The sequence below is a fragment of the Cinclus cinclus genome, chromosome 4 (genome assembly GCF_963662255.1).
Source record: "Cinclus cinclus chromosome 4, bCinCin1.1, whole genome shotgun sequence".
Taxonomy (NCBI): Eukaryota; Metazoa; Chordata; class Aves; order Passeriformes; family Cinclidae; genus Cinclus; species Cinclus cinclus.
The window spans coordinates 58,471,601-58,493,842 of record NC_085049.1 but is presented as its reverse complement, the minus strand read 5'-3'; the positions used below and the strand labels follow the sequence as shown (position 1 = coordinate 58,493,842).

The 22,242-nt window shown below is 44.8% G+C and overlaps 1 protein-coding gene across 1 annotated transcript in view; it reads right to left on the bottom strand.

The window, feature by feature from the left end:
* Nucleotides 1-22,242, bottom strand: part of CACNA1I (calcium voltage-gated channel subunit alpha1 I) — a 148,036-nt gene that overhangs the window by 43,674 nt on the left and 82,120 nt on the right. The window contains exons 4-7 of the mRNA XM_062491357.1: nucleotides 21,513-21,610; nucleotides 6,072-6,231; nucleotides 3,583-3,898; nucleotides 2,882-2,974 (exon numbers count right to left, since the gene is read on the bottom strand). Coding sequence (XP_062347341.1) covers nucleotides 2,882-2,974; nucleotides 3,583-3,898; nucleotides 6,072-6,231; nucleotides 21,513-21,610 — 667 coding nt within the window. The remainder of the gene's footprint in view (nucleotides 1-2,881; nucleotides 2,975-3,582; nucleotides 3,899-6,071; nucleotides 6,232-21,512; nucleotides 21,611-22,242) is intronic.

Below are 22,242 nucleotides of genomic sequence, written 5' to 3'. Positions count from 1 at the left end.
AGTAGTAGCCGACTAGCTGGAGAGGTGTCAAAGAGACAGCTGGACCTCAAGCAGGAAAACCCAAGCAAAACATTGACCCAAGAGCAGGGAACAGTCCTTCCTTCATATCATATCATATCATATTATATCATATCATATCATATCAATCATATCATATATCATATCCCTGAACTCTGGTTAAAGGGGAAGCATTTTAAAACCTGATGAATACATAAAATGCTTTTCCCAGGTTGTTCTACAAGGCCACTCAGAGTGCCACTGTCTGTCAAGCATCCTTCCCCGCAGAGAAGCACATCTATGCAGGATTTCTAACTGTGCTGGGAGTATATACTGGTGGTGGAGCTTTCTTCCTGCTGCCTTCTCCACTACCTGTGGAGCAGTAGCAGGTAGTGCCCTTATGTAGGTGTTTACAGATGACATTGTAGGAAGAAGTCATGGGTGAAAGCACAACTCTAGAGAGAAGCTAGAGAGATCCGGCCCCAGAATACTAAGTCTGAGCCAAGGCTAGAATGTGTGCAGAAAAGCAAAGAGGGCTTAAAGTACAACTAGCAGAACAATCCTGCTTAGAAAGCCAGGCTTTCCAACCATGGTGAAGGAAAGGATAAAGGCTGGAAGGACTGTACTTCATGAGGCTTAAAGAGGGATCATAATTTCTATATGAAGATTCAGACAGAAAATGCAGCCAAATGATAGCAAGTTTCCACTGCAGAATTGCTCTGTGCTGCAAAAGATGCATCATACGCCAAGAAGGCAGCAGGAAAGTTAAATACTTCCTTGGCCTAACTCCACCAAAGGTAAAGAAAATATTCCACCTAGCATATGACTTCTTTGTTCTCAGCAGTCCCCAAAGTAACCTGAGATTCATGTTCTCCTGTGTTTGACAGAAATAAACCTATATGGCTTCTGCAAATGAGGAGGGAGTGTCTAGAAATGTCAATGACACTCTGCAGTAACATCTCAGGTGGAGTGTTTAATTGAGGGTTTTTGGTGCCTGCAAATTCAGAGACAAATTTTGAATCACTGTGAATCCACATGGCGTGAGACAGCACTAGAAGAATACTTAGAAACCAAAAATATGCTGACAGAATTTATGCAGTTTGAAATGTGGGGGGAAGGGCAGTTTCTGGAACTGGCCTCCAAAAGATGAGGTATGTGTGCCCCAGTGGTTAAGCACTGACCCTGCACAGTTCTTCCTGGCTCTGTGAGAGACTGGGGCTGTGGGACAAGGAGTAAAGTCTGTGTCTAACTGCATATTCTATGAATTGGGGTACCCTGACCATGCTGCTCAAAGTCAAAATGCAGGTGAGTGCTAAATATCTATTGCATTGTGGGGTATAGGAATAAAATTCATGGGAAATGATTATTTTCTGAACTCACATAAAGCAATGGATATTCAGTTTGCCCTTGAGAACAGAGTCTGTGGAAACTCCTCCCATCACCCTATCCTGTGCAATCACATCTCTGCACTGTCTCTTTGAGACTCACCAGCATCAAAGTAAAAGCAACATTCCCTAAGGTATATTTCACCTCTACTGCCAAGGTTCATGCTTCAGCCCACAGGGAAGTACATCACATTTCTGTTTTTCTCTCCTTGTCTTTCCCTGGTGAGAACAGAAGGCCACAAGGGAGGGTGAAATCAAGCATATAGTAAGATTTTTCTAAGTTGTCTGACCGGAATGGGCCAATAGATTTTTTTGTGGGCCACCCTTCATATGTATAGTCTGCAGAATTTCTCACAGAGATGGATTAAAGTCCGCTTTATCTCAAGTCATTGCATGCCAACTTGAATGTAAACTAGATCTTGCAGTAAGTCAGTCTGTTGGTGTTTCTGGGCGACTGCTTCTAGAGATCCTATTTCTTAAAGGGCATGGCCCCATAGGACAGGTGTTGGAGGAAGATCAGAGTCCTGGCCAGGTCCATTCATCAGCCCATCCAAATGCATGTAGGCCCTGGAAATACAAACTGAGGTCCTTACTCAGTGACCTGAAACTAAATTGCATCTACCAGGTACAGATTTTATACGTCACATAATTCATCCTATGTTTTTCCATTTCACTCTTGACTTTGGTCCCCCAGGTGAGCAATGTGGAAGAGCCTTCATAAAAACAAAATCCTTCCTTGTTAGAAACAGGATATTCCCTGTATATACACTTACGCAAGGGAAGCCTGAGGAATGGGGAGGCAATGGCACCATGTTTCTCAGCCCTCATCCCCAGTACTGATAATGAATATTCTTGCAAAAGACCAACCTTCAAACTTCATCTGTATAAATCCACAGGGCTTATAAACTGCTTATTAAATTCTCATTGCTGACATACTTCTCTCTTTCCATCCTATCATCCACAAGGGATCTCACAAAGCCAGTTTATTTTGGACTGCTGACACTTTTGGAGCAGCAGCTCCTTTTTGTTCATGGTGAGGAAGTAATTCAGCATGACAGAACCTGAATCTAGCAAAATGTGAATCTGAGACACTGAACCTGATAAACCCAGGTGCTGCCAAAACTCCCCACTCAACATGGCTCAAAAATTACTCAAGAGCTTAAAATGTATGGAGATCTAGTAGAAGGGCAGAGAAAGAATTGGCTTTTAAGCCAACTGGTTTGGGGAATTTACTTTGCAAGAAGATCTGCCAGTGAGAACACTATTCTATGCTGAGCAGGTATAACTTAGAAAAACAATCTTAAGTATATTTTTGAGTGAAAGCTAATAACTTGGCTGACAACTGTATATGTGATCCTGCCTCAGACTCTTGGTGAAAATCAACTAGCTGGATTTCTAAGATTCCTAGAAGTTTGCTTCCCCAGTATTTATGTTGATCTAAGAACTGTTTTTTGTCAGCTCCCAGCTGGCATTGCACAATCATCAAACCTTATACTTACGATTATCAACAAGATAAAGTAGATAAAATTGTAGAAGGAATGGGCATCCATCACATAGTACATGATCTCCACCCACCCTTCCAGTGTGATCACCTGAAAGACAAAGAAGAGAAACAGGAGGGGTGTTCCAGAGTTCACTCCTCAGTGCATAACAAGCAGATACTGACATTTGGAACCCAAGCAAGGTGAGAAAGAACAATTCATTTCAACAAAGCCAAATTTCCATTTTGGGAAATCAGCACGGTACTGCTTGGTGACATTGGCATACTGTCAAAGCCTGTGAGATCATTCTAGTCCACAGCAGGAATATTTCATTAAAATAGTTCATTTCCCTGGATCGCAGCGGGGGAAAGCCCGCAGCAGGTTGCTGTGGCCCTTGGACTGGAAGCCACGTACAGCCAGAGGAAAAGGAAAAAGGCATGGATTTTAGTTCCCATCTGCAACATGTGCTGGGAATTAAAAAAAAAAAAAATTCATTTACTGTAGCTGTCTGGACTGGAGAGGAAACTGGTACAAGTCAGCCTGAAGAGTGGAGCTTATTTCAGCAAACGTGTTTGTGTGTGCACTGTGTCCCTCACCAGGGAGTTACAAGGCCCTTTGCTTTGCATCTCTGTCACACCCTGCACTCAAGCCCAGAAAGACTCAGTCTGAAAAACAGAAAAGTAAGCTTGAGCTTCGTAAGGAGGCTAACTCAGACTTACCTGAAATATCACAATCCAGGCATACCCAATGTTGTCAAAGTTGATGGCGCCCTTGTGCGGGTTGGCATTGCCGGTGCGGCACACGTTGTAGTACTGGTTCCAGTTCACACACATGCCACTGATATTGAACTCTTGCCGGACCGAATTGTAATAATAATAATCATCCTTGTCCAAACAACACTCATGGCCTCGCTCCTTCAGCGGGGGTATTTCATGACAGCCCATAATTCCATTGTCTCCTGACAGCGAGCAGATAAAGGGCATCTCATCATCTTCCTCTGGTTGGTAATAAGGGGGCAGGACAATGTCACCTTGTCTGCAAAAGAACCCACAGTCAAATTTCCTTGTGACAACGAGCTTCCTCTCTACCAGTGATAATGGTGGAGCTGAGAGCTCCTATTCTGACATAAGGACTGCACTGGGTAGAAGATTTCCAGGTTTATTTCCTTAGGAGAAGAGAAGGAATGACATGGCTCCTGAAAACCAGCAGATTTCTAGGGTGAGCCCCCAGTTTTCAGAGCTTTTCCTGCCATCAGATCTCCCCAAGCCAAATTACACTATCTGCTTGCATGGAGATGAAAAAAAGATGGAATGCAGAGATTTGCAGTCAGATCACTCTCCCCATTAACATCAAAATCAGATGCAATGGCATTAAGGAAGTTCATCAGGCTTTACTGTAATATGTTCATATATGTAACTGCTGATGGACATGTTTTATAACATTTGGTAGTGAGCCTTCTGTGCTTCTAAAAAAAATCCAGTTCATGCATAATTAACGTTGCACATATAAGCCTTAAAATTCGGAAATGGAAAGATAAAATTGACTTAACCTTAACTTTGACTCCTCCTTGACAGCTGGCATTATGGGTGCAATGTTCTATGACAAGTTCATGTCTTTTTTCCAAATAATGCAAGCACCTTCCAAATGCATGAATAATTAAAATCATCTACGCTTGCCTAGCTGGAGATGAGCTAATACCAGAAAAGTGAAAGGTGGAGATAAAAAAAAAAAGAAATTGATTAAACTTTATCTGGTGTATTCCTTGCAGTGCTACAATGCACAACTTTCACATTGTGCAAATGCAGACTTTTTCACTAAGTGCTATTGGAAGAGGGCAGGTATTGATGAAAAAGAAAAAGTCTCTGATTGTTAACTAAGCAGGACTAAACTACAAAGGTGTGTTGTAACTCATCCTCATCATTGGTGCATGGGCACCTTCAGAACTGATTTCCCTAGTAATAGCCAAATGTTTTCTAATATCTGTCATTGCAAAGGCTGTGGCCCCAGTTCACTTCTCAGTTACATCAACTCTGTGTGGATGTAATTACACTCATTAAAGAAGTGCTACTCCTGATTTACATAAAGGACAATCATCCTAAATATTAGTTTTCCCCCAAGGAATAAATAAACAGGAATGCCTGCTTTAAGCAGCTCCTACTCTGCAACTCCACTGCTGTTCTGTACATTGTATATTCACACTTTTTTCTCCAATTTGAGATGCTCTAAAGCTTCAGAACTGTTTAATCAGTTTAAACTGATCTACAACTCTAGGTTTTCTTTAAGCACTCTATGCTGATAGCACACTTGGGATCAGCATACGGTTTTAAGAAAACATTTTAAAGCCTGAGATCTACTAAAGCCAGAAAGTCAACAGGAGGAACTGTGCCCTGAAACTGGGTAATCGGAGAATTCATGGCAGGCAGGAGCTTTTCCATCCCACTGCCTGTGGGAGGAGTAAAGCTGTGCTCTGCAGACTCGCCCCTGAACCCCTAAATAAACCTCAGATATTTGTAATTGATCCCTGTGTGGCTTCAAGATCTCTTTGCCAGAATTGCTCCCATGTTTCCCCGCAAGTTTTTTTGTCCCATTCGAACATTCATTATCTGCTTTCAGATGCTCTCACTTCTACTAACCCAGCTGTGGGACATCCCTCCCACCAGACCTCTGTTCCTTCCCCACGGCAGATGCAATCCTAATCCTGAAGTTTTCCAGTAATTTCTCAGTGCCCCTTCAAAGGTAACGCACTATTGTCAAAACAGTGACCCCAGCCCCATTCTGGAGGTGCCAAAGATGTTCCTGGATGCATCGGGCAGCACTATGGCTTTCTGTACGACTCCTGTGAGCGCTGTTTTCTGAAGAAGGAGCAGGTTCAGGAGAAAGATAGCAAGTTTCAGAGTTTCAGTTCTTTCTGGGTGTAGGAGCACCATCCTGTACTACTGGGCACTGCTGGAGGGGGCAGCCATGCTAACCTGTGCCTTGATCACATTCAAAATAATGAACCCAGACACCTGCGGTGCAGACAGAAGAAATCCAGCTGTCTTTTCCCACCCTCCCTTTCCACTGCAAGATGTGACCAACACCCGCGCACCATCACCCTACACATGGAGTAAGTGATACACAGAGAGCCTGACAGAAGACGTGAGCAGGCAGAGGGAAAGAGAAACATCCACAGAAGAAGGGAAGGAGATGTTATCTCCTAGTCACTCACACTGTGAAGTTCTCCTCCATGAAGCAGCGGTTGCGGAGCAGCCCAGCCCACAGCTGCACCCCAATGATGCCGAAGATGAAGAAGACAAAGAAGCAGAGAAGGAGGACGTTCCCCAGCATGGGCAAGGTGTCCAGGAGCAGGTTCACAAGGATGCGCATGCCTGCAGGGGGAGAAGAGAACCAGAAGGAGCAAGTGTGAGGGACACAGGGATAGAGAAATGGAGAGAGGAAGGGAAGGAGAAGAACAGGAAAGAAGTTTACAAGATAAGCATAAAAAAGAGAGAAAAGCCCCCTGAAAACTGAAAACAAAAGCAGAGTGTCAGAAATTAACTAGTGTCCAAACCAGGCCAGATTTATGGTTATTGCCCTTTCTTGTCCTAACCCCTACTGACAGGCAGCCAGCAGAGCTGCTGTGATGCTGTGATCTCTTAACCTTAGGCCTCCATCTGCAGCAGAGAAGAAAAGAGAATGAGACTTTCGGTGCCATCAGCTATCTGACTGGCATCCCTCCCTCCCCTTTCCCTGCAGAAGAACAACAGAGTGACAACTGCCCCAAAGGGGCACGTCAGCTCAACAGTCCCATTATCCAATGGCTTGGACTGAAAGTCGTCCCAGTACAGCAACTGCATCCTGCAGCCTGTGAGACCTACATGGACAGACCAAGGCCAACCTGCTAGTGGGATGAATCTTTCCAGAACATATAAACTGGCATAGATAATTAGTTTTTTCAAGTGACAGTATCATCAAGAGACAGCCATGAAAACCGTAATTTCCTCCCCTGGCTAGTCCTCATGCCCCAGTGGGGCTGGAGCAGAAGTAGCAGGCACAGCACAAAATGTTTCCAGCACAGAATCTCTGCCCATTGCAAATGTTTAATTTTTTTTTTAACTTTCTTAATTACCTAATGAAATATTCCGGTGGTTTTATTTTCCCCTTGGCTCTTTAGCTCACAGCCACAAGTAGGGGTAAACATTGTCTCATTTCACTATGGAGCTAATGGCTTTTCCTCTGCTCTCCAGGGATGGTGAAAGTCTAGAAGTTCTTCTGAGCATCACAGTACTGCCTTCATCCCTGTGCACACCTCATGAGGTTGTCTCTCCTTGTCTCCACAGAGGTCCCTCCCCCAGGTACCCAGAGAGTTCCTTTATTGAAGATGTTCTATGTAGGCCAGCAAGTAATTAGCTAATTAGGTATTTATAACCAATTCATTACTTCAGATGGCAGTGGAAGGGGAAAGAGGGGAAAGTAAGATTAGGATTCTCTGCCAGCTCTTTGAGGCACAAGATAATCCCCCCTGTGTACCCAGCCCCAAGTAATTACCACATGATACTATACATTATGCTCCATGTCTATTCCCCGGACTGCTCACCCCACAGAGAGGGGAGGGAAGAGGCACCAGTGGTGGGGCAGGCAGGCCTGGAATTCACAAACACCGAAGGAACAGGGAGAAGTGTGCCTGCTGTGGAACAGCAGATTGGTTTAGATTAGTAGAGAATGCTTTGGAGATAGAGTGGAGTGGAAGAGACAGGAGTGGTGTTTACAGGTACGTGACACGTAGGAAGGAGATGTTTATGCATGGGATCAAGAAAGATAAGGGATGGTGGCTCTAGCTCTAAGACTAGGCTTTAGAACAGTAGTTAAGCCTTGCTGCATGACTGTCTAGCTGTGTCACCAGTCACCACGTAAGGAAGCTTCTACACAAGTGCATCCGTAACTCAGCAGTGCAGACACACAGCTCCAGCCATTCGCTGGGATCACAGCCATGCCCTGAGTCACTGACAGCTCTCAGCACACCAAATCCAACAGCACAGCCACTGTGACCTGCTGGGCCCTGGGGAAATGCTCAGGACAGCCCTGGGACTTCAAGACAGTGCACCCTCACTGTAGTGCTGCGTGTTCCCAGCATTAACATTGTGTCACAGAACGAGCTCAGTAGCTCCCATTAACTGTTCTGGTCAGTACATTAGGGAGAGCCAAGGGACATGGGAAGTGATGTTTTTCAGATCAATTGATACTAGCTCCATTTCAGAGCTGCGTAATGGGAGAGATGAGGCTGCCCTGACGTTGAAATGCAGAACAGACATCACCACCAGAATCTTACAGACAGCATGCTTGTTGGGTCAGAATTTGCAAAAATTGATTTTGTCTGTGTTCCAAGAAAAAGCAAGTGACGTGCAAAACTTGTCTGTCTTTTTCTTGGAAACATCCTGCCTGCCAATACATTCACCATCCTGACTCTCAGAGGGATTGCTGATGGTAAAAGATTACGCTCTCCACAGCTCCAAGATCACAGCTACTGCCCTCATCTTAGGCCCTCTGGGGTAAGTGGAGCCATGACCCAAGAACTGTCAGGTTGTCCCACCACCTGGCATCTTTTCCACATCACAAAGAATTTCAGCATTAACAGGTTCTAAGTCCAAATGAAACCCCCTTTTTTTTTAAATTTCACAGTTAGATTAATCTTTCTCTTCCCATTGATGTTGACTGTAGATATGAGATTGGCTCTTCAAAAGCAGTAATGCTGAATCTACACCCATCCAAACGCTCAAACATGCAGCTGCAATTGCAGGAGAAAGAGGGAGAAAGGTTGAACAGCCTCAGGACAACAGGTGATGATTTACTGTACAAGCTGGTGGCCAAAATAATGATGTCTCTAAAGCAACTGCCCAAAAGTGCAAATAGGAAATGCAGCTTTGGGAGTGTTTTGGTTTGGGGAACTGGGATGTCTCCCTTTTCCAAAGGGCCCTCACTGGACAAGCTGCCATCTACAGCAACACCTGTGCAGCTTGAATGACAAATTCTTAAAGGTGCTGGAAAGCCACTTCATCAAAATCCTGCTGCTGCCTCTACCTGCTGCTTGGCCATTCTTTTCTTGCTCTGCCTACCACTCCTCTCTGCCTCTGTGCTGCTCCTCAGCTTACGTCCACACTTTTCCTGGCCTCCCTCCTCACTGCTGCCTTTCCCCACATCCCCATTTGTCCTTTACCATTGGTAAAGCAGAAGCCATGCTGGTTCACAGTAAGGAGGGGATATGAAAAGGACAGTGACCTTTCCTGAAGCATCTCATATTAAAAAGGAAACGCTGTTCAAGAAGAGAAAGGATTGGGCAGTCTGGAGGAAAAGCGAGGAGGGAGAGCATTGATGAAACAATATTCAGCAACCAAACAGCTTTCCAGGGCATCAAACATGAAAAGGTTTTGCTCTTCAAGGGAAATAAAAGCTAGAAACATTAAATATTCATGAGTGCCAGGGCTCGGAAAAGTCTTTTCTCCACTCACTCTGACCAGGAGACTAGGGGAAGGGAGGAAATGAAATGGCCTTGTCTGTGGGCATCCAAGGAAGGGAAAAATGCTCACATAATGGTTCCCTGCCGCTCACCCATGCCCTTGAGCAAGGGGTAGAGAAGGGTGCTCGATGGTACCTCGAGGGCAGGGCTGCTTCTGGTAAGATATCCCGCAGGAGCAAAGCCACAGGTGCGTTCACCACTCCAACACGGCAGGAGATGGGGGCAAAGTATGGTGCAGGGATGAGAAATGGTGGGAAGGTGAGAGAAGCACCTGGAAGTGACCATCAGAAAAAAGCACAGGGCTGAGCAGTCTCTGCGCTCCCTCCGTGGTTCGGATCAAGTAAATCGTCTGTCTCACCCTGGTGGCACCCAGAGGCCCTTCCTGACAAATTGGGAAAACAGTACAATGAACCTATCTCCCTCCAGACACTTGCCATCAACCCTGATTAGCCTGGCTATCGAAGCTAAGCGGACTCGCCCGCCGCGGGGAGAGCGCAGCGGCGGAGCCGAGCTGGGCAGGAGGTGAGAGGAGCCCCGAGCCCTGGGCAGGAGGTGAGAGGAGCCCCAAACCCTGGGCAGGAGGTGAGAGGAGCCCCGAGCCCTGGGCAGGAGGTGAGAGGAGCCCCGTACCCTGGGCAGGCGAGCCCGCTGTGGCGGTACAGGGATAGGGACAGGGTGAGCCCCGGGGCAGCTGTGCGGGACAGGGATAGGGACAGGGACAGGGTGAGCCCCGGGGCAGCTGTGCGGGACAGGGATAGGGACAGGGACAGGGTGAGCCCCGGGGCAGCTGTGCGGGACAGGGATAGGGACAGGGACAGGGTGAGCCCCGGGGCAGCTGTGCGGGACAGGGATAGGGACAGGGATAGGGACAGGGATAGGGACAGGGATAGGGACAGGGATAGGGACAGGGATAGGGTGAGCCCCGGGGCAGCTGCGCCGTGACCGCCACCCCGCCCCGCTCAGCAGCTCTGTCACTTCGCCCTCTCTCCTTCTGCCTCCTCCCAGGCGCCGGGACAGCTGAGCTGATGCACTGCCTTGTGCTAATCACCCTGTGACACCAGCGGGGCACTGCCTTAGGAGGGGGTGACAAACCCTGTTCTTTCTGGTTTCTTGTGTCTCACTCATCTCTGAGGCTTTCAATTCGCCCCAGCTATAGCGCGAGGGACAAAGCCAATGCACGTGGAGTCTAAAGGGGAGAGGTCTTTGAGGCAATCATTCCCTCGCTTGGGGTAAAGCAGATGGAGGAGAGCATAATTTTCAGCACCCATCTCACCTGCATCGTGGACCAAGCTACCACTTGTCATTTTTTAACTGGAACAAAACCAAATCTCCTTCCCCTCAGCACTTGTGACTAGCTGGCAGGACATTTTGCAGAACATGAAGTGTCATTATGTCCCTCAGCCAGGCTGCTTGTCCAAGCGTGCCTTCTTTCCTTCCTCCCCTGCCCCAGGACACATGGCAATCCATCCAGCTAGCATGAGGTTGGCAGGATTTTCCTGTGCGTGCTCCTTTATGGAAATTTTCAGAACTGAGGAACCATTCCATCAGATAGACTGTGCAGAAAGCACACAGAGAGAGATACATGCACTTTTCTTTTCAATTTTAGTTCCAAGCCCTGTAGTTAAAATAATCTGTTTGTGTGCACAGTGCAAGCTGGTGCTCCAACTTGTGACTGTCCTCACAGATCTGCTGACCTGAGGCTTAGCTGTCATTTCACACATTGCATTCATAAACATCAGCTCAAACTTGGGCCAAACTACTACCAAGAGATAGCAATCAGCTGTGGGTCCAACAGCAGACACACTGCCAAGCTGACTGATGCTATAACCCACAGCTTCCCACTCCACACAGATCTTTTCTCTTTGATGCATTCCTCTTAACTGAAGCCCCTTCTGCAGACAACATGTGCAAGCTAAAGGAGTTCAGCTGGAAGAGCAGCTCCAGATGCTTTGTCCTCAAGCTGCAAAGCCAGCCTCACTCACATTGCAAACCCACTTTGCACCAAGGCAAGAGAGAGCATGTTCAGATGGATGGCCAGACCCAAATTAACTCTGTGGAAAGACAGGTCCAGTAGACACTATGAGGTACTGAGAGACCTTAAGCCAGTTCTCCTGCTAAGGAAAAACTGCCCCAGACACACTGGCCTCATTCAGAGAAAAGCAAAGTCTTCCCATCAGTCTCTTTGTCAGGTTCTGGGTGCATTTGCAGGATACATTTAGAGCTGGGGGTTTAGCACTTGCAGATGATCAGCATGATCCATAGCTCAGGATCACTGTTCAGTTCCTCACCAAATCCTTACTCTTGCCTTACTGACAAGCAAAGCCTTTTAGCATCCCTGACTGGTTCAAACATCTCATTCTACACAGCATGTTGATGACATAACCTCAAATTATCTTTGTCATTCCCCAGTGTAACCACAGAAGATATCCAAACATGACATTTCCAGCACTTACAAAGCTTCAGCCAGTACAGAGAGCTGTTGTTCATTTTCTCAGTAGCATGGGCATACCAAACCTCATCTTCATACGACTTTCCCTTAGAATACTAAAGTTTAAACATTAAATTCCCCTAGTCTTTACCTTCAAGGTACTTCTCGGCTTAAGCCTGAGGTAGCCAAAAGAGAGACTAAAACTCCAGAGAGAAAGATGTTGGCCAGAGCTTCACCCTGCTGGAACAGAGTTTTCCAGCGTAGCTTTAGAGTACACTCATGTAAGAGAAAAAAACACCTCTCTTTAAGCTTGCTCCAAGGCTCTAGAAACAACTCCCTTGTGATCCAGATACTAACACAAGCCTCACCTCTTTCCAGTCAGAGAGCAAGACACAGACCAGGTCAGATCATGAGCATGAGAAGAAAAGTAAGAAGGGAGGAAAAATGCACCACTTAAAACACTTCCCAACAGACATTCAGCTAAAACAACCACTGAAAAGAGAGTGCAAATGAAACCAGAGATAAGCTGTTTTCCTTGGAGGATAAGAGGAGCAAATAAACACACAGGCACTGTGGAGCCACAGTGCTCAGCAAGCTGCCAAAGGGGGCTCAGGTGGTGCTGCCAGGTGATGTGAAGAAGCAAGCTCAGAAATGAAGCCTCCTAATTGCAGTGGCCTCAAGAAAGAGAGCAAATTCCAGAGCATTTACCTTGACGCCTAAATGCTGACATTTCTGGAAAAAGAGTGGCCACAGTCCAAGCTCTTCTGTCGTCCTAAAAGAAGGAGGCACCCAAGCTCTGCAGCAGTCTGCACCTTATGGATGCTGTAAGCCCAGCTAGGGTTCACAGATAACAACAGAAAACTCCTCTTCCACGAGCAGTCACATTCTCAGTATGTGCCACCATAGCATGGTTGGTAACCACATAATCTGCGACATGAGCAGAAATGGATGCAGGCAAAGGTCCCAGTCAGTAGTCCCCTTCTTCACTGTCTTGCCATTCTCCCCTTGCAAGCTTTGGACTGTTAAGCAACCTTGTCTTAGAGAGTGATGACAGATGTCAGATTATTTCTTAGAGAGGTGTCTCTCTGGGGGATTTCTGTCATTCTGTTCTTTTTTGTAATACTGAACATCTAATAAGCAACACCTACTACCACCTGCTAGAGCAGTTCATTCACTGATCAGCTCATTTTTTTCCCCATTTATCACTGCAGTGATGACTGCATTCACTTTTGGTGAAGAGTCTATTAAAAACATACAGTGCCAGCTTGTCTTTTGGAATTGCAGGAGCCACCCAACACCAGGGACAAAAGTCAACTCCAGCGCTGTGGCTGCAAGCCGCTTGCCTCCATTGTATAAGTATCCTTAAGTTCTTTACACAGCTCTAGTGCTAAGCAGGACAGAATAATGCAGAATATTATGTAAAACAACATTAATGCAACTTCTGGGTAAGATTTAACAGGGCTAATTTCCTCTAGCTGTCACTAGCAGGAATGATGTTTCTTTCTACTGCAGGCAGTGACATGACATTACGTGAAATGAGTGTGAACAGGAGAATCGGTCCTAAAATACACAAAGATAGAGAAATTTAAGGCTATGATTGTAAATTGCCTTGCCCACACACACAAAGTTTAATTTGCATTAGTGTAATATGACAGTATCATTCACCCCATAATACACTGTCATTATTGCTCACATTTCCATGGTATCCATTGCTTGATAGGTCCCATGGGACAGATTTTGCAAAACAGCTCAGCTCCCATTTAGGCAGCAAAATACATGGCTGGGCTTTCGTGAGCTCTGTGTACACTGGAGGCTGAGCTTGTTTGAACAGGCAGCAGAATTGTCACAATGGGAGCTGTGAGGTACTAAGCATTTTTTAAAATTCTGGCTCTGCAAGTTCCCCTACAGGAGAAAGGAGAAATAAAGATTCCATTAAAGGTCTTTCTATGACTGGTTTCTGTAACATTTTGGTTTGTTTTTTTTCCAGGCTTGCTTTACTTTCAGTAACACAAAATCTGAAGTGCTGTTACAGACTCCTGTGATTTTTATCATCAGTCTCAGGATGCAAGGCAGAAACCTTCAGGAGTGAAATCTTGCTGTAACTTGAAAATCTCAGATTACAGAGGAAAAAAAAAAGAGAGAGAGAGAGAGAAGTTTTTATTCCCCACTACTATGGGTGAAAAAAAAAAAGATATGACTCATAGGTCTAAGGTCTGAAATCCACAGGAAATAATAAATGTAATCTGTGATTGTTTTTCCCTTTGCTTTTTCAAATCTCATGGCTTTAAAGCCATCCGAAAAACCCATAGGGGCACAATTTGTGACCTTTGAATACTTGCTAATTTCAGTGAAATTAAGTGGACTGGTTCAGAGAACAAAATATTACTTTCTCACGTGATCTGTGAGTACAAAAAATAGAAACTAAGCAATGCATCATACAAAGTAAAGCAGTTCCAGGTCTCTATTTCCTGCATTTCAGTGTTTCCCAGCTCCTTGCCATGAGGCTACACTAACAAAGGAATACAATTTTCATTACATTTTGGGATTTTTCTCCAAAATTTACTTTGATTACCCAGCTAAACACCTGGCAAAAACACACCACACACTTGGAACCTACATGAAAAACAGCACTGATATCAGACAACAAGTAAATAAAATTGGAGCCCATCTTCAGTGACTGAAGCCTTAAGTTAAGTACAGGAAAAAATTGTTTACTGCAAGTTGTGAGGCACTGGAACATCCAGAGAAACAGTGGATGGCTCATCCTTGGAAGTGTTCAAGGCCAGGCTGAATGGGGCTCTGAGGAGGAGCCTGCTCTAGTGGAAAGTATCCCTGCCTGCAGCTGGGGGGTTGGAACGAGATGAGCTTTAAGGTCCTTTCCAACCCAAACCACTGTAGGCTTCTGTGAAGGTTTCCTCCAGCACTGCAAAATGTGGCTCTGGTTACAGACCAGTTGGTTTGTTAAAAAGCTTCAGAGAAGCATTGATTTTCAAACCCATCTAGCATATTTGTGAGTCAATAGATCTTCTTCATATTGTGCTTCACTCTGTATCAGTTTTGATTTCCTCCACACCACTTCTCTGTATTACCCTACACAGAGGTGCATGTTCTTTGTGTGCTGTCCTGGCAAACCCTACCACTCACCTCCTGTGCATTTCTCTTTCCAGCTCCCCTTCTTCTCCATTCTCATCTTTGTTGCTCTGCATTCTGCTCTGCTCCCCTTCACATGGTTTCCCTTTATTCTGAGCATGCTCATCTAATTTAGGGCTTGACTGACTTGATATAGAGCTGCACATAGAGGCTAGTGCAGCTCTGAGTACATTTCCATCTCTGATCTGTCCCCCTCTTGGAGGAGAAGCATCCTCTAATGACATGCTCCAGGCATAAATTGCATTGCTCGATTCAGTGCTTTGCTCCATTTGGTTGGGAAGTGAGGACATAGACTGAACTTCACCCAGTTGGTCAAGTCCATTTCCTGTCGGCTTTTCTCCATCCTTTCCTTGCTCACCTGTCTGGGACAGAGCCTGCAGAAAGCTGGCAGCTTCACCTTTAAATACATTTCAGACATGCAGCCTGATCAGGGAATGAACAGGGCTTTGTGACCTCTTTCTTGTATGGGTACTGCAGGAGAACACCACTCCTGTGCCCTTTCCAATCTGCTCAGGCTGTATGTGGATGAATCTGTGTGTATTCACATTTGCACATGGTTGAGAGTGTGGTTTGTTTTATTTATTATTATCGCTGTGGTGTGATAATAAGTATTTACAGAGTACCTCGTACAAAGAACTGTGACTTGGGCACGTTTAAATATTTGGAAAAATCAACAGTATCTGAGTTTCAGCTATTGCTTCGCAAATAAAGCTGAGAGGGGGAAAAAACATGCTTCCAAAAGAGTCATTTGGAAGAGTACATTTTTGAAAGGGAATCAGCGTTGGAAGAGAACAAGCAAGTCCTCTTGCAAAAACACTGAAGCAAAGACCCCACAGGGGGGGCCCTTAGAAGAGGAATTTCATAATCAATTTGCATTTCCAACTGCTAGGGCAGGACTGTGCCTGTCAAATGTGCTTGGTTTTTTTGTCTGATCTAGCTGTAAATGAGACTGTTTTACAGCCTAATATATCTCAGTCAGAAGCTCATTTCACACACGCTCATCAGTGAAATTAGTTCTTCAAAAACACATTTAGAGAAGTAAATGTCATCACTTTTCCCCCATGCCAAGTGCGGGGTTCGTAGCCAGCTTACTCTGATTTAGGCACTGTCACAGTGCCAAGCACAGGTACCTTGGTGTGGAATGCAGATTTAAAGCAGGCATATACAGGTTAAACATCTGCTTTTCTCATTTCAGCACTCAGATAGTTCCGATTATTTTTATAACGGTGCTTTGGTCCAGTGAGATGAGTGCAGAGCTGAGAGTTGGGAGATGTCAGTTGTATTCCTGAGTCTGCTGGTGACACTCACTGAGTCCCACTAACCTCATAAGGATAAGAAAGACTAAAAATAACAAGCCACGGTTTAAATCTTTGAGATCTGTAGAAGAAAAGGAGAAAACTTCAGTCTATTGAGACCCATGGAGCTACTATAATTACAATCATTAATAAAGAAAAATGGAACTAGATCATGATTTTTATACACAGAACTTGTACTCGGGAAAAAAAATGGTATTTGACTGAAATAAAAATAATGCAATAGTTATTAAAATATTTAGCAAAAAGAAAAGGACAAGAAGACAGGAAAGCATTCTTATACTAGAAGAGCATGATTAAGGATTTCTGATTTTTAGACTTTTTGTCAGCACCCAGTATAGGAAAAAATCATTAAATGAAACAAACCATCTAAAATTAGGCAGCATGACACGGTACTAAAATGGATGGGAAAAGATTATTTTTGTTCTGACTTAAAAAAAACACATTTAGAAAAAGCAGAACTTCCCACAAATCTGAAATTTTATTTCCTGCACACCGAGTAATAAGGATATAATGTTATTTTTCTAATACCTCTAACTCCACATAAATATTACTGTACTTACAGACAGAGTATTAACACATATATACACTTTCTACTCTGTAAAGTTGCTTTGCAACAGATTCCTTCACTTCTATACAGTTTACTCAGCTGAAGAAATCTGCTTCCAAATTATGAATCAGCTACTAAATTGTAAGTGGGAACTGGAAGACATTAAACAGTGCAAGGTCTCTTCTTTGTATATGAGTAATGCGACAAGAAAGAGTAAAATGAAGAAGAATTTCCTTCTACAATGTCAAAAAAAAACTTAATAAAAGAAGAGCAAGAAATTCAAATTATCAGAAATGATCAGAAGAGATTCACTGCTCAAAAGCTGGCAAAAATAAAACGAGCCTCCATCCCTCCCCCCAAAGCTTGTGCTTTGCCGTGAGAAGAAGCAACAAAAAAGAGCCAGCACAAAGGGCAATATTTCACCCAGCAACCTGCCACACAATCACAAAAGGATAACAACAGATGGATGTGGAATTTCACCCCAAGACCAGGACACAGACATGCTCCGAGCAGAAAGCAACTACCTCTGACAGAAACCTGGAGGGTATTTTTTACTCTTTACACCTTTTCAGAGACTTGCAGGGCTTGTCACACCAACTCATTGCCATGGAGTTGAATCACATGGCAATACGACCAGACCAATCTCTGATTTTCATTTCCTGCATTTTCAAACATGACCCCAAAAAGCAGAGTTCCTGGGGTTGTAGTCCAGTATGCAAGAGATAAGAGGAAATGTTAATGAAAGTGTGATACATATTACAAGACCAGGGTGCTTCATGTTTTCTTTAACACACTCCACAGAAGGCATGAGAGTGGAGGAATGATCAGGCAGGGCAGAATCCCAGACTGCTTCAGACAGGAAATCTGAAATGGTCACTAGCACATCCTGCTGAGAGCTGCAATCAATTATTGATAACTGGCAGCCAAAGATCAGCTCTAACCCCAAAGGAGGTTTGAAATCTAGAAGTGTCTCCGTGTGAGTTCCCATAGAATGGTTTGGTTTGGAAGGGACATTGAAGATCATCTACTTCCAACGTCCATGCCATGTACAAGAACACCTTCCACCAGTCCAGTTCCCCAAAGCCCCATTTAAACTGACCTTGACCACTTCCAGGCATAGGGCATCCCTTGAAAAAATCCCATTTTCCTTCTTTACTTGCACAATGCCACTTCCTGTGGCAGTGAGTTTTACAGCCTACCTACAAAACTGGGTAGAAACTGTCATTCTTAATGGACGTTCACCACCTTTTGATTACACTGGTCGTCCCTTTCTTCTTCTGTCATGATTCAGAGAGACTTTACACCCTTACATGAATCCTGGATGCCATAGATAATGAGTACAGCACGGGCAAATAGAATTTGCCAGTTCCTTGTGGGATATCATTTCAAAGCCTCAGGAGTGTCACTGTGAGGAAGGGCTTTCAGTAGCATGTAACAAATGAGCACATGTAAGCAGAATTTAGACATATCCAATTTGGGAATTTGGGCATTTAAATTTCAGCCTTGTCCACTTAACAAGAATATAAAATAAGTTTATTTAGCTTTTTCCTCTGCCATGTTGTTACTATTTCCTTAGAAAGTCCTTCTGAATTTCCTCTCTTCTAATTTTCTGTTATCACCTCTTTTTTTCGCCCTTCATGTAGTATGAAATTTCTCTCAAACTTCTCCAGAAATTTCTCACCTAAGTGTGTGGACTTTTCAAACACTGGCAGATTAGTAGAGTTCTTTGGATGCTAAATAATCTGACAGACCACTTGAGCACTCTTCCACTCATGTTCTAATCAGTCAGGCTCCTAATTATTTTTCCTCTTTCCTGACAGTAAATTGTTGTTATTCAGTCCAAACAGCCAGACTCCCCTGTGAAAAATCAGTCTCTACCTGGGTGTCCAGGTGGAAACCTTTGAAATGTCCAAGGTGATCATTGGGCCCCCCTGTCCCATCACAGCCTTTTGGACTTCAGGATTAACCACCCCCCAACTCCTTACCTCTCCCCAGACATCTCACACTCACAACCATGACCTCAAACTCCCTCTAGCTCCTGTTGTCCTATTTCCCACTTTCTTTGGCAGCACCTACAACACCTCCAGCTTGGTATCATCAGTACATCTTGCTAATAGACTTTCCTCTTGCTTCAGATTAGTAATGAAGAACTTTAAAAAGACATTAAAAAAAGATTTGTGGCCAAAGGTCCCATTAATTATGTTTATTGTAGCCCACTAGGCACCTTCTAATGCAGCTCGTTCCCATTTATCACAAGCCTTTGTTTACAGCCTCTTTGCTAGTTTTCAGCCCTCAAGTCAATTCTCCCAGGGAATCCAGTTTCTTTCCTTTTATTTTTTTTTTGTTTTAATTAATGGCAGGATGTCTTTCTTCCAAAACATTCTCTGCATATAACCAAAGACTTATGTAGCAAGAAAAATACATAATTTCCACTCTGTGGTTAAACCTTTTAAACAGCATCAATTTCATACAGGTATAGCTCTATATAGATGAAAAGAGCAAACAGGCAGTGTCAGGGCAGGGATAGCCAGGAGAAATTCAATGGCATCTGCTCTGCAAAGGTCAGGAATGATGATGGAAAGCACCTCTGGTGCCTCTGCATGGATGGAGCAGATCCCTGGTGGGTCAGTTTAGACATGGCTTATATTGTTCCTTCCTGGGGCAGCTCCGGCTGTTCCAGGAGATAAACAGGAGTAACAGAAAGCCTTAAGTTTCTGCCAGGCAAGCTCTCCTCCTGACCACCTTTGTCCAGCAATTACAATGGCAGACACCTGTAAGAATTAATTGGATGCCATTCCAGATATTTCCATTTGTCCCCAAGGTTAAGTCTACCCTGATAACAGGGATCAGTCTCCCAAAGCAGTCTTTGAGCACAAATCCATGGCATGGCTGATGAAGCAGGGAGGAAAAGGAGGCTGCACAACATGAGGATGGTGCTGTTCTCACATAGCTGCCCATATTTTCCTGGAAGGGGTGAGCCTGCCATGCACAGCCTCCAGGACACCCCCTCACAGAAAGTCCTACCCTGATGCCTTAAGTTTTAACTTTTGTATTTTCCAGATTCTGTACTGCATTGGTATATAACTCTGAATTTCATATAAAGTGTTAGCAAGTTCTCTTTACCGTTTAGTTAGACAAAAGAATCCTTCTCCAGCCCAAGAACCAAGGACACCATGGCAGCTTCAGGCCCAAAAAGTGCAAACAACAGCAAATTGAGGAGAGCAATCTGGGAGGATGGGCCTTCATAACCTGAAGCTGTAATTGGACAATTAACCCCAACATGTAAATGGACCAAAACTTATAAAAGTGTGAAAACTCACTACCAGCATGCATCTTGGGTGGAGCTACAGCCAGGCTCTTGTACTGCCCAAGGTGTGTCCTTTGAACAATAAAGGACACACCTTTTTAATAAATACCTACTTTATTCCTTTAACACTGTCCAGCCTCTGTTCTGGGGAGCCTCTCAAGGCATCAACCCCAGGATCAGGGCTGGCTCCCAGCCCTCTCCTCTCTGGAGAAGGACCAGAGAGATGGAGACAGACTGGGGGAGTTGTTTTGCTGACAGTGAATAGCCAAAAGTTTCTCATGAACCTCATCTTTATCATCCCATGATGGACCTGTTACATTCCTGGCTGTTCTCTCAGTGCCCCAACCAGTGGCTCTTTTGCCTGGTCTTCTCGTGCCATGCTGGGCACACAGGACTGTGCCTCAGTATCTCTTTCACACCTTTCAGCACATTCTGTTCAGGGCTATTGCTCAAAGATAAAAGTACATCAAAGAAGAGGGACAAGATCCTTTTATAGAAGGGCTTTGCATGAAGCCAGAATCTCTGAAATCCAGCTCCACAGCATGTTCAATAAATATGTGACATAATGAAAATTACTTTGTCACAAGGGAAAACATATGATGCAGACTAGGAGGTCAACTGGGCAGGTCTAGAAAAGAAAAAGGAGTATCTGAGTTTGAAAGAAGGATTAGGAGACCTCTGGCAAGGTCTCAGCCACTGCAGACAGTCTGCTCAGGGAGATCATGGAGAAGAGCAATGAGACTTCCTGCCATTCTGTAAGACTGGAAAACTTACAGAGGAAATGCCTGAAGCCTCCCAGGGCTGACAAACCCAGGCTTGGGCACAGCCCTGGCAGCCCCAGGCCTGGCTCATACACACACAGCAGCTCACAGAGGAGATAGCTGGCACAAAAGAGAGAATACAAAGCACAAGGTGAGGAGGAAAGAAAAATGAGTCGGTGCTACATGCCCCTAACCTGTAAAAACATGAAAATTTTTCAGAGGATGGTCTTGTGAAAGCCTAAGCAAACTAATTCTTGCTGCTTCCTGAAGCTCATCCTTCTCCAGACCTCACAAACAGGCCTTTTTGAGGCTACAGACAACATAAAACCTCTGATGTCTTTCAGTAACATAAAGAAAAAACCACTTTCATTTACTGCACACTGTTCACCTGCAGTTCCTGAAGTTCCACTGACATGACCACGCACAAAGGGTGACCAGGGCAGATATCCTGGGAGACTGTTGTTTTCCTGCCCATCCAACAGCCCCTCTTGGCCCTGTGATGGGGAAGAGCCTGCACACACCCTACAGAAGCCTCTATTCATTTTGTCCCTCAACCCTGCTGGGACAACACCACCACAGGCAGCCTTTATTGATGACGTCCTCCCCAGAAGCCCAGGTGAGAGGTGAGAGAGGGAGGCACGACTTACTGGGCACACGGTTGATAGCTTTCAGGGGTCTCAGGACACGGACAGTACGGATTGCAGACAAGTTAATGTTTTGGAGATCCAGGGAGTATTCCACCATCCTGCAGAAAGGGAAAGAGGGGGGAGAGAGAAAGAAAAGAGAGAAAAAGAAAGTTTAAAAGAATCCAGAATTTTGGCTTGAGCCACGAGTTTATCAATTCTTCATTGAAGAGTTTCTGGAAGTTATGAGGATGAAGCCTGAGCTTCATCCTGGCACTCCTTGTGGGGTGGCCACTGCACACGAGGCCAGCAGGACAGGAACTGTGTGGCCAGTTTTGTTGGGCAAAACAGTGGGGTGCAGCACAGTGGGGTGCTCCCTGTGTTCTCCTCATCTCCCACTGCAGGGCACGGTCTTGGGAGGCAGCTTCAGCTAAACCTACTTTATCTCACACAGAAATAACCCCTCTTATTTAAAGTACTAACTTCTCTGACTAGGTGAAAAGGCTTCCCCCATGGCTGTGAATCACACCTTTTTGACACCAACCAAAAGGAGAAAAGCCTAATTTTAGGACATATGCTAGACCTTAGCTTTCCTAACCCAATAACATGTGCTGTAAATAACTTCAAAGTGCAAATAGGTGTGACTCATGCATTGGCTTTGCTGCAAGAGCAGCAGGTGCAGGTGACAAAAAGTGACCTGGCCCAGCAATCTTTAGCCCAGCATTCTCTCCTCACCCAGTATGGTAAATGTCCT